The sequence below is a fragment of the Papaver somniferum genome, chromosome 1, assembly GCF_003573695.1.
Source record: "Papaver somniferum cultivar HN1 chromosome 1, ASM357369v1, whole genome shotgun sequence".
NCBI lineage: Eukaryota > Viridiplantae > Streptophyta > Magnoliopsida > Ranunculales > Papaveraceae > Papaver > Papaver somniferum.
The window spans coordinates 203,725,532-203,738,118 of record NC_039358.1 but is presented as its reverse complement, the minus strand read 5'-3'; the positions used below and the strand labels follow the sequence as shown (position 1 = coordinate 203,738,118).

The 12,587-nt window shown below is 37.3% G+C and overlaps 1 protein-coding gene across 2 annotated transcripts; it reads left to right on the top strand.

Annotated features, from left to right (window-relative positions):
* The first annotated feature begins 7,899 nt into the window (after positions 1 to 7,899).
* Positions 7,900 to 11,821, top strand: LOC113312717 (probable UDP-arabinose 4-epimerase 2). 2 transcript variants are annotated; one of them, XM_026561461.1, is made up of 11 exons: positions 7,900 to 8,295; positions 8,589 to 8,688; positions 9,194 to 9,318; positions 9,467 to 9,580; positions 9,693 to 9,800; positions 9,901 to 9,992; positions 10,125 to 10,266; positions 10,416 to 10,510; positions 10,635 to 10,764; positions 10,939 to 11,083; positions 11,207 to 11,821. In XM_026561461.1, the coding sequence occupies exons 2-11, from the start codon at positions 8,649 to 8,651 to the stop codon at positions 11,452 to 11,454; spliced, it is 1,239 nt and encodes a 412-aa protein (XP_026417246.1). In that variant the 5' UTR covers positions 7,900 to 8,295; positions 8,589 to 8,648; the 3' UTR covers positions 11,455 to 11,821. The 2 variants fall into 2 exon arrangements, with proteins under 2 accessions (XP_026417246.1, XP_026417241.1); XM_026561456.1 differs by having other exon boundaries at positions 8,573 to 8,688.
* The last annotated feature ends 766 nt before the right edge of the window (positions 11,822 to 12,587 follow it).

Here is a 12,587-nt window from a genome sequence, read left to right as displayed (position 1 = left end):
GACGGGAAACCCAGGAAACCAAGATTTTGGTCGACTGCATGCTCATTTTCATTCTATTAGGCTTGCAGTCCGGCCACTTCTTGCTTTGGTAATAGAAATTGATTGAGAAAAGTTCAGAAGTGTAACTGAAAATGAACTGATCCAAACAACTCTTGATAATTGGGAGGAAGCTCACGGTAAGCCTTTTCATTACTAATCATGTTTCACGGTATGGTGAGACCAATGAATCATGACAATTTCTGGGAAAGAGTATTGGGACATTTTGTAGTATCGCGGAACGAAGCAATTAGAAACGGTAAGAGCCTAGAACTAAGAATTGCATTCATGAGTAATAAAGTCAAACATTATACGGAAATATTGTGGATGTCGCTAGATTTGATGCAGTTTGATGTTTTTGTTGTGGTTTATTAAAATGTAGTTTGATGTTATTGGCAAGTTTAATAAATTTCACTTAATATGAAGTGGAAATTTATTTTAAAATATAAACATTTTCATTCATTGATATTACTGCCAATTCTTTTACAAGATATAAACTTAGACAATAATAAAAACTTAAGTAAAAATCAAGTACAAGTTCTGGCCTCCTGTTTATCTTCATTTGACGTATTTTCCATTCGACGCGCTCTTTGGCAGTTTCACATTTGTCTTTGAATTTTTTGTTGTTAACTTTCAAAACTGGAGGTCTTATTTTCCTTTTAGCTGAACCTTTTCTTGGAGCAACTTCAAAAACTTGCATTTTTCTTTTACAATTTTCAATCATTTTAAAACTCCAACATATCTTAGAAACATCAGCTTCAAGTTTTGCATCACAAAAAAGCGTGATCGCCTTTTCAGCCATTTTTAGAAGAGAAAATTCAAGTGAATTTTGGTGTGAGTGAATCGTGCGAAGATGGTGCCAATTTATAGAGGGAAAAAGTGAAATTCTAAAATTTAAAAACTATTCGTTGGCGTCAGCAACATAAACTCGAGCGGTATAGCTAGTGATACTGATATAGCAAAAACTCGCTCTTATTGGTATAACACTCGGCACTTTCCTATAGTGAAAAATCCAATTTGACCATCCACCTGGCTGAATAGATTTTTATGTTTGATCATTGCCATATGAATTGCTCTAACCACTGATGATTCAAGCATAGCATTTGACTTTTAGCAACCGTATGTTTTTCCATTTACAAGCAACTCTCACTAGACATGAAACCAGTGAATGGCTTACACCCTCCCGCTGCCTAATGCCTTCAAACATACATCGAAAACTACAAAATATGTTTTGATATTTTGATTGATCCAAAAACACAAAAGCTAAGTTTTAAATGTCAATAGTAAAACCTCCTGATTCTAATCTCTCTGATTGATTAGATTAATCGAGCAACAAAGACACTGTTATGTTATCATCATTAACACTAAATTTAAAAACAATGAATTAAGGAAAGGCCTTACTGAGTTCCACGTATAACAACGTATTTAAGGCAAAGTCCCCGTACGTCTCGGACTACTTTAACTAGATTGTCGGCATGATTTAACACTTTAATTCTACAAAATTCTACTTTAACTAGAATTCGACAATAAAAATTCAGAAATTTCTCTAAAAATCTCCACGAGATAAAGTTGTCCCAGTATCCGGATCCTACCAAGACATAGAGATCTGAAAAGGACTACAAAGATTTGTCCATAGACTGATAGACATGACCAACCTCTCATGGAAAACAAGGCACGGAAAGAAAAGAAAAAGCCCACTCAAGCTATGAGGCCTAAGAGCAACTGCAATGGACGAGTAAACCCAAATTTTCAGTCGAGTGGGCTGACGTAGTGGGACGGACCATCAAAGAGTAAAATACAGACCAAATTTGGTCTGGGATCAAGACCAAATCCAAATATAGTCGGGCGTTGATATAATGTCCGCCATTCATCGGGCGTTGATATAATGTCCGACATTCATCGGGCGTTGATATAATGTCCGCTACACATCGGGCGTTGATATAATGTACGCCTGAAACAGGGCATTGATATAATGTACGCCCGATGGAGCGTTTGTATAATCTCCGCGCGAAATGGGGCGTTCATATACTTAACGCCCCACTTTCACAATTTTAAGATGTTGCATGGGGCGGGCTTTATACCTCCGCCCCATTCTTTTTTTTTTTTTTTGTTTGTGAAGCGTATACTATACCAACGCCACACTCACGCGTTATCTTTACCAACGCCCCACTCGGGCGTTATCTTTACCAACGCCTGATCCCAGGCGTAATGTTTATCGACGCGCGATCAAATATACTCTTTTCCCACTACGCCACATGACGGACTAAACCCAAATTTGGTCTTTTTTTTTTAGTCTTTGGTCTTTGGTTATACTCGCACCACTGTGGACGCTCTAATAAGTGTATACCTAACCACTAATGATTCAGAAGGTAACAAGCATAGCATTTGACTTTTACCAAGTTGAAGCAACTGTATGTTTTTCCATTCACAAGTAAATTCCCAGGAGACATGAAACCAGTGAATGGCGGAAGGAATGTGACTTTACTTACACCCTCGCTGCCTAATGCCTTCAAACACACATCGAAAACTACAAAATATGATTTGATATTTTAAATAGCAATACAGTAAAACCTCCTTATTATTCAAAAATCTCATTGATTGATTAGATTAGATTATTGTTTCTACTTTTGTCTTTTAAGCTGTTGTTCTAATCGAGTAACAAGCACACTGTTATGTTATCATCATTAACATGAATCACCCTTGTTTAGTTGTTTTCAGGTTATTGAAACAATAAATTAAGGAAGACGAAGGTGTCATTACAAAACTGTTTAAAAATCAAGTCCTTTTTTACGTTAAGTTTTCATTTGTTTTTTTCAAAGGAAGAACGTGGGAAGGGTTTACGGAGTTCCACGTGTAAACCACTTTAAAGTAGAGTTCCCGTACGTCTCGAACTACTTTAACTAGATTGTCGGCATGATTTAGATTCTGAGATTTCATTAAGTGCCCTTCTTCAATTGCAGTCTCGTACGTAGTACTACTCTTAAAGGAAAAAAAGGAAAAACACATCAAATGGCTTCACCTGATTCGTGCAATGTCAGGTGTTCTCTGTTTGGCATTTTAACCAAACCAACGACCTGTGGTTCAACTAGATTTTTCACTGGCGTACCCCCTTGCGGGCCCACACTTGTACGCACACGAGTTGAATGTTACGGGCAGCCTAGTATTTATGGTTTGAGGAATAGAATGAGATCCTAAACATAGAGGTGTATAAATTCACCTAATAATGCATGTTCAGAATTCCGAGGAACAATTTAGGAGTTTGAACTGGCATACAAAAATGACACTGAGATTCTAAAACGCATCGGATGAATTTCGAAAATGTATTTTAAAATAACTTAAAATTTAAATCTCGTGATTTCACGATTTTTAGCACAAAACTAGTCAACACCAAATTGAAAAATTTACATAGGATTAAGTAGACAGTTGATTTTCTGATGTTTGCACGACGGGAGTTTTCCTTTCTTCACCTTGCTACAACTAATCCAATAGAGGCTAGTTCAAATTTTGGACAATACGTGTCACAATCTTAATGTTGGAAAGGGGAATGACTCTGGCATTGGAATTAATAATGGAGTGAAAATGAGAATGATTTAAAGGTCTAGATTGACTGTCCTATATCTAGACCATTAGTTGTCCACGTTATAGAGTTTTCCTCACTGAAATATCAGACCTCAAGCAAAGGGTGAGAGATGGCAACAAGATATTTTCAATCAAAAACATGATATTTTCAATCAAAAGGCGCGAATAAAAATTAGAAATGAAGCAAATGATTGAAGTACGTTGCACCCAAACTGAGTAGACATCAGAACCGTAGGCTTCAACGAATTTTGTTTTTCACTAGATAATTAACAGCCGTTAGATTAGATGTTCTTCACATTATTGGGTGGGTAAACTTTTAGTCAATTGACAGCCCAATACTACCATACATTCATCTCATCTTAGCTGTGTAGAATCATATTACGTGTAACACTTATATGTAAACTATTGAGGACCAGGTCAAACAATTGTCACAAAGGGACTAAAAGCGAGTGAGCAATACCCACTTTGCATATACACCGTTTGTTTCTTAGTTAATGTTTGGCAACTATACTCGGCACTCATCAATTCGGTTTTTCTTTTTTGTCTCAGCCTCTCTGGGTTATCAGGAGGGTGTTTGTACACTAAAAGCATGGCCAGTCTCAGAAATCAAAATTAAAAGCATGGTTAGTCTCAGTGTCAAAATCAAGAACAATTTGCTTCACAAAAAGTTATTCTTTTTGCTAAAGTCATTTTAAAATTGTGCATCCAAATTAATTTATGAAATTTTGTTTTTAAGAAGTCGAAAAGTAATTTCTTAATAGCGCGTTTGAATACCAGAAGTAGAAGTCGTTCTGAAAATCGATTTTTTCGTTTCTAGAAATCGTTCTGAAATATTACCAAACTAACTTCTTGATTTTTGATTTCTGGATTTCAACAAGTTACTTCTAGATGTATATCCAAACGCGCTATAAATGGCATGTAAACAACCTGTACTAGTATTATTATTTTTTTCGTTTTCAACCGTCTAAAGATTAAGATGCCGAAGAGTTTAAAACTAAAATCATGACAGTCGATGTTTTATCCAGTCCCTCTTTAATTATAGATTCTTTAAACACCACACACAGACAACTTAGTGGAGTGTTCTAATCCTAGTAAAGACCTCTATATCGACTCTGTAAACATTATATTGATATTTAGTTTTCATTTCAAGTTTTCTGTTTTTGTACAGAAAAAAATTGTCCATTTTTTTTAATTCAACTAAATTATTTAAATCTAACTTATTATATATGAATATGACTCATTACATATGACTCCAAAATTATTAAATAATAGAACTCTTTTTTATATGATCAGATAAGTGCCAAACATGTGATGCATTAAATTATACTCAACTCAAATACGTCCGAGTCAGATGTATGAGCGAGTCAGACATCAATAACATGAAAAAATAGACTACTTGAAAGCTGTCACAGTTCGAGTTAGACATCGAGTCAGTTTCAGATACTGAGTCAGACAGATACCAAATCAGATTCGGGTATGGATATATCTCAGTTCTATTCAGCCATCGAGTTAGTTTCAGACACCAGGTCAGATTTAATTATAGATTAAGAATGTGTATGTTTTCTCATGACTCATCTAAGTCGTCTGAATCTGACTCGTATGGATATGACTAATGTCACCTGACTCATCTCGATCTGACTCAATATGTCAATTTTTTAAGTCAAACCTGACTCATCCTACTCAAAAATATGTGACTCAGTGGTTTGGTCCCTTGAATCAGGGACATTTTATTCCCTGACTCAAATAGTCTGAATCAGGGGTTAGATCTGGGTCAGATCGCGAGTCAAATCCAACTCAAAATAAAAAACAAACAGTATGACATCTAACTCGTGCTGAGTCAGGAGCCGAGCCAGCCTCAAACGCCGAGTCAGCAATAAACAAACACCTTAGAGCAGTTCCTATGGCAATGGCCAAACTCAAACATTTGTTGAGCCACGTGGATGGCCAAACTGGGTTTTCCACTATGGTAAAGCGTAGGGCGTTGGAACACCAGACGCGCGACTGAAAGACAGACTCGGGCATTGGAAGACGAAACGCGGGCGTTCGGTGTCCTAACTCGGGCGTCAGAAACAAAGTCTCTAACGGTCGACTCTCTAACGCCTATATTTCCAACAGTCGAATTTCAACACTATAAATTCGTTCTATTGATTTGATTTTCAGTCACACCACTTCCATTTCCTTATTCTAAAACACTTCTAAATCAAAATTTTCTAATACAATGTGAACATAGCGAGAAGAGCGATGAATAATATAAAGAAGAAAAGAGATCGAAAAAATGAATCGACACCGTTGCCTCACATAGGTGTAGATTTTTCTCAAAATCGAGAATAAGAGTTTGCTAACCCAAATATAGTTGTTGCTTCATCATTAGTTCCAGGTCATTTGTTGGGGCATCATGAATGATATGAGGATTATCATATCACGAGAGGTGGATTTTCAGAACTAAATGTTGTTTATGTTGGTCTATCGGCTGCAGTCCGAGAAAGGGCTGACAAATATCCTTGGCGTGCGCTTTACAGAATAAAGCCTAGAAAACATAACAAAAAAAATTCCGAAAACAGTGATAGAAAGGTGGTGGATGACGACGCACACATTCCATTTTATGGATTTCGAAATTGGTAAGTTTTTTTTGACTTAACTTAAATTAAATCAACAGAATTACGCATAGTTGATATTATACTTGTAATAGGAATTACTCCCCTTGATTATTTCATTGTTGGGATTCCAAGTGGAATGGGAGACCCGCCACCATTCAACCAAGACGAATGGATGCCAAATAGTAAATGGGAGATGCTTTGTCCCTCGTTTGTGGAATCAGATATGCGTCGATATTATAAAGATTTGAAAGGAGGTGGGATTAGATGTGCGGCCTTGAAGATTTTCCTAACCAAACCCAGAAATCCAAAACATGTAGATGACTATCCTGAACTCGAAAGGATGTTTATCTTATGGGTACTGGGTCAGGCATTCTTTCCAAACTCAACTTTTGTTGCTCATGTTGGTTGGCTTGAAGCGTTAGAAGATCTCGACAAAATATCAGATTATGACTGGGAATCTGCAATTTTAGCAGAATTGTATTATGCGCTGGATAAAGCGTCCTTGGGCGACGGAAACTAGAGACGAGCGACGTTAGAGAGATTAATGTAATTTTTAATTCTGCTACATTTGTAGTTTTAGTGTTAAAAGTACGAAAGTCTCAACTAAATAAAATTACATATGTTTAAAAGTAAGCGTTTTACATTGGCTTCACTAAATTACGACGGACTACATTACATTAACTTCACTAATGAGAAGAGTACTAGGTGGAACAACAACTACAAAGAAGGGGTTGAAACTGTTCAACACCTTAAGGATTTCAAAACATTTTTCGAAAGGAAAAGCCACATTTTTCCATCTTCGCCATTCAGCCAATATATTGTTACCATCTCAGCATCAGTTTCACCTCTCAGTCGATATCGATTTACTTGTGTGGATAAAGCTACAAACTCACTTACTTCTTTCTTAATTGTACCAAAACAGTGTTCTATGTCGCATATAGAACGACGAGTTGGATTACGAGTGTCACTGCAGAACTCATCGTGAATAACCGTCCAGAAATTCACCCATGGATAGTTTGCCAAAGCAAGCTGAGTAGATAAAAAACATAGTTTCTGCAAATAGATTCATCCTCTTCTTTAGCATATGGAACTCGCCGAACTAACCGGGGCCGAGACATGTTCAATCAAAAATTGAGAGTGAAGAGAAGAATGTGTGAATTTAGAGTTGAAACGAGGAGTATTTATAGAATTCAAAAAATGTAGCCGTTGGATCACAAGATTTTTCAGCCGTTCAGATTGAGCCGTTAGCGTCATTGGGACAGATGCTGGCGCTTTTAATATTGACGCGGACGCTTTAATTTAAAACGCGCGTTGGACATCCAAACGCTAGCGTTTTTCCTTCGGACGCCAGCGTTGGTAGCAATGGCCCCCGTCCTTACCACAGACGCACGCTGGATGTTCCGACTCAATTTTCAAAGCAACAGATTAATTGATTTGAACATCCACTTTTCATGTTTGTTCATTCCATAATGGGAGCAAAATGAAAAAACTCTGAGTTTGTTCATTCCATAGTGGAAAAGTTGAAAAAAGAACACTTCAACTTGTTAGCCCCAAACAAACATCCCTTTGTAAATAGTGTCACCTGAACTGAAAAAGAGGTGAACATAAAGAGATTCATTGAGAGAGCCTTTTACCTAATACGCTTCATCGTCAAAGCCGCCTACATAAACACACGGAAGAGAATCCAACAACTCTCTCTTCCTTCCTTTCTCTCTTGTCCGAGTCTCAGTTTCAACTTCAAGCCACCAAAGACCAGACTCCATTGACAGAGACAGAGGGTCCTTCCTCTTGTTCAGACTAATTCTTCCAACTAGTCTCTATCTCTATAGACTTTTTAACTCCTTCATCTTCTTCTTACGTTACATTTAGTTATTTCAGAATCAAGTTGGTAGCTTTGCATTATAAACAATAGTTGACATTTTTGATTCATTATTAGGTCCAACACCACATTCTCTGACATTTGAAGGGAAAAAAAAACCTTTTAAATTGGGGTTCAATTTCATAGCTTTTGGGGGTATTCTGATTTTGGGGTCTGATAAAAATTTAAGCTTTTGGGTGGTCTGGATAATGCAAGCACTTTCAGGTAATTTCTACATTTTTCGCTTTCTTCTTCTTCTGTTGGAGTTAAAGGGTGTTTTGGATTTTGATTTTGATTTTTTAGGGTTTTTGTTATTTAAGGGTTTCACGTTGGATCTTGTTTGTGAAATTTCATTTTCTATAAATGAAATTGGATGAATTTGTAGTACTGGGTTTCTTTTGTTATTTTTGAAAAATTGATTTTGTTTGCTTGTTTGAGAAATTTGAGTCTGTAAATTTTTCAATGATCTTAAAAAGTTTGAATTTTTATTTGTTGGTGACAGATCAAACTATAATCAGAGATTGAAAAAGGAGGAAGGATCTTTGTAATTTGTTGATTGGTAACAGGGGATTAGGACTATGAATGGTTTAACCAGACCTAGACCTCGGTCATTCTCAGGTGAGCCTTTATTTTTGCTCTAATCATCTTCAGGTGATGAGCTAGCAGACAATTTTCATGTTTTTTTGTCGCATTTGTATATCTGTAGTGATCTAAATATGGTTTGTTGTTAAGTTGTTGGAGCTGGAATGGTGTCATGGACAAGTTTGTAGATGTAAATGTGTCTCAAAATCATGTAACGGTTATGGCGGATAAGGATTAGAGAAAAGGAAATGCATGCATGTTTATCTTATTTGCCATACATATACTAAATTAGAACTTAGAGGTTGTGAAAGGTATTGTTCTGGGATCAGAAATGCAGCTAAGTATTCATCGCCACACTAAGTAATAGTTAGTGGTGTTTTGCAACTTGCAAATAGGAGATGAACAAAAACATCGGCAAGTTGAGTTGTTGGATTCAAATTTTTGTAAATGGTTAAGCCCCATAGGACCTTCTTCGCGCTGGATTTCGAATTGTTGTTGGTTTTGCCATTTCATTCGCTAAAATATTTGACTGGTTTTGTAGGCATGGATTACCCAGAAACGAAAAAGAAGAGAAACTTTGCTGGAAAGATTTTGTTGGCGGCCATGTTAACTGTTCTGTGTATATATATTCTGAAGAACTCGTCTAGTTTTACTACCCCAACTCCGGTAAGTTTTTGACGAAGAAATGAACTGTTCTTCTTCTCCCTCCCGTGTTGTTATGGGACTTGTCTATATTTCCTTTTTGTTTGATCTGGTTTTCTTCTTTGATATGTTCTATCCTCACTTACAATTCTTCTCCCTACGACTTCTCCAGTTCTCTCGCCATGAACCAGGGGTAACTCATGTTCTGGTAACAGGAGGAGCTGGCTTTATTGGTTCACATGCTGCTCTCCGACTTCTAAAGGACTCATATCGTGTTACAATAGTGGTATGTCACATGTAGATACTCACGAACTCTATGGGCGTCTACAAAGTGTCATGCATGTTGATGGTTTTAATTATAGCTTGAAATTCACTTGAATTCTATCTCCATTTTACAGGATAATCTCTCTCGGGGAAACTTTGGTGCTGTTAAGGTTCTCCAGGAGCAATTCCCGGAACCTGGAAGGCTGCAGTTCATATACGCTGACTTGGGTGATCCTAAAGCTGTATCCTTAATCTTCTAGTCTTAGATAGCTATTTACTTTTTAGCTAATATGTATGTGTAGAATGTGAATGTTGGAGAGTTTTCCTTAATAGTTGGTTCAGGTTAATAAAATTTTCCGGGAAAATGCATTCGATGCTGTGATGCATTTTGCGGCTGTCGCATATGTTGGAGAAAGCACACTTGAACCTCTTAGGTAAGCTCTTCGATTTTCCAACATTCAAAGTGTTCACTTTTGTGTCGGAAGTGCTATGTTGGATCTTTACTAGTTTAGGTGAACTGGCAATTTTTGGAGTGAAGTGAACTTAGAGATAACTGTCCTGTGCAGGTATTATCATAACATAACATCAAACACCCTAGTAGTACTGGAGGCAATGGCAGCACATGGAGTGAAGACGTTAATTTATTCGAGTACATGTGCAACGTACGGTGAGCCACTGAAAATGCCTATTACCGAAGATACTCCTCAGGTGAGAGAAATTCAATCAGTTTGTCTGCTTGTGTTTGGTGCATTTGTTACTTTGTCTGATCAGGGCTTGACCGAGATATAATCACGGAGTTTCAATGTTATTGATGGATGCACTTTTTTCATTCTAATGTCCACTTGCTCGTGATGTAGATTCCAATTAATCCTTATGGTAAAGCCAAGAAGATGGCAGAAGATATCATACTAGATTTCTCAAAGAACTCAGACATGGCTGTGATGATTTTAAGGTTGATTTATATCTGATCATTTCGGCTATACTCTATGCAAACAGTTTTTTTTTTCAAAAAATTGTATCAAGACTTTCGGAGTGGTATAGATACTAGTTTCTCACCATCTATGCCAACATTTCAGATATTTCAATGTGATTGGATCTGATCCGGAAGGACGGTTGGGGGAAGCTCCCAGACCTGAATTACGGGAACATGGTCGGATTTCAGGGGCTTGTTTTGATGCAGCCTTGGGAGTCATTCCTGGTCTGAAGGTATGCCCAATTGCCATTGATCGATATACAGCTCTTATTTTTTCTAAATTAAAACTTCATAGGGAACATACCCGCGCGTTATTTGTTGTATTTCCTGTCCCTATCTCTCCAAATATATTGGACATTTATGTACCAATGCACTTGTCGTAATTAATCTTGTTGATATACATATAGGTTAAAGGAACGGATTATAGCACAGCTGATGGAACCTGTATAAGGGACTACATCGATGTTACTGATCTAGTTGATGCTCACGTGAAGGCACTTGCGAAGGCACAACCAAGTAAAGTTGGCATTTATAATGTTGGCACAGGAAAAGGTAAGGAAGCAGTTCTGTTGGTGACGAAAAATTATGCATTGGGAAAACTTCACTCCCCCCCTGCTTTAAGATCCCCGCTTGTTCTGACACGGCATGTGTTTATACTTGTGTAACTTGTACCAGGTAGATCCGTAAAGGAATTTGTGGAGGCATGTAAGAAGGCAACTGGAGTAGAAATCAAGGTTGATTTTCTTGAACGTCGTCCTGGTGATTATGCCGAAGTTTACAGTGATCCATCGAAGATTAACCGTGAACTAAACTGGACTGCTCAGTACACAAATCTTCAAGAGAGTTTACAAACTGCATGGAAATGGCAGAAATCACATCAAAATGGTTACAGAAGATCAATGTCCCTGGCCTTAACTTACTGATACATTAACAGCTTTATCTTTAACGGAGAATTTAAGATACAACTTTGATATCAACTTGCAAGGTGCAAGCAGGTTCTGAGCTCTTACGACAATCAATTCTTTGTAGAGTGAGGAAGATTAAGAGGATGATCAGAATTAGGTCAGGTTGAAGAGATAGAAATATAGAGGGAGAGGGAGAGATGCAGCTTTTAATAATATTTTCATCCAACAGGTATAGTTATTCTTATTAGCATATTCATAATAACCTTGTAGTAGTACACTTTTACATATTCTAAAAGGAGGGCTAGCAGGTGCAGCATTTGTATTGTGAGCATCTTTCGATGTTCTTCAGATATTAATCTATTTTTTTGTTCAGTTTTGCTGTGAATTGTTCTTTATGAGAACTAGGATCTTGCTCTAACCGGAAGTCTTTATCATAATTGTTGGTTGAATCCAAGCACTTGAGCCTATTGTTGAACGCAGTTGTAAGACATGCACTCTGAAGCAATTTCAAAATTAAGTTTACTAATCCTCCCATTGGTTTAACTTGGTAATGAAAACTAGTCCGCTGGCTATAAGAATAATGTGGAAACGAATTAAGGAACTTTACTTTTGGAATGATGTACAAGACTGCAAGCAAATTCCAGAACATACTCGAATGGGCTCCTATCAGCCAGGATTATACTATGCTAAAATAAAGAGAGTATCAAATGTTACATTACTATGATGGAATGGAAGAGATGGCTACATAGTGACAACCCCAAAATTATGACAGATTCTTGAATCAGGCTGATAGCAAAGGGTTCCACCGGTCGTCATGTCAGAGATGGGATGGACATGTTGTGGTATCACCAGCAACACACTGAGGCTTGGACTCTCCTATGAGTGCACAGTCACAAAACAAAACTCCGACCTTCATATCCTACATCTTTGTCTCCCTTTTCGCACTCCAGATCCCATATTCCAACTAGTTTGGGAAATCCTCATATAAAGTTCAACTGTAGAAGTAGTAAAGGTGAGTGAAAAAATAACATAATTCACGCAGGGAAAACAAGTCACGAAAGAATACAACATCGTCTATACCTTTTCTTCGTCTACTTATTTTTCTAGCGAAGGAACTCAAATAACATGACACTTTTGTTCTTTGGACCTCA

What these genes read in the sequence shown, in the direction of transcription:
- LOC113312717 (XM_026561461.1), top strand. Translation starts at nt 8,649, where the DNA reads ATGAATGGTTTAACCAGACCTAGACCTCGGTCATTCTCAG. An exon ending in ACTTGGGTGATCCTAAAGCT is followed by an intron (nt 9,801 to 9,900) that starts GTATCCTTAATC and finishes TAGTTGGTTCAG; the next exon opens with GTTAATAAAATTTTCCGGGA. An exon ending in TAATGTTGGCACAGGAAAAG is followed by an intron (nt 11,084 to 11,206) that starts GTAAGGAAGCAG and finishes AACTTGTACCAG; the next exon opens with GTAGATCCGTAAAGGAATTT.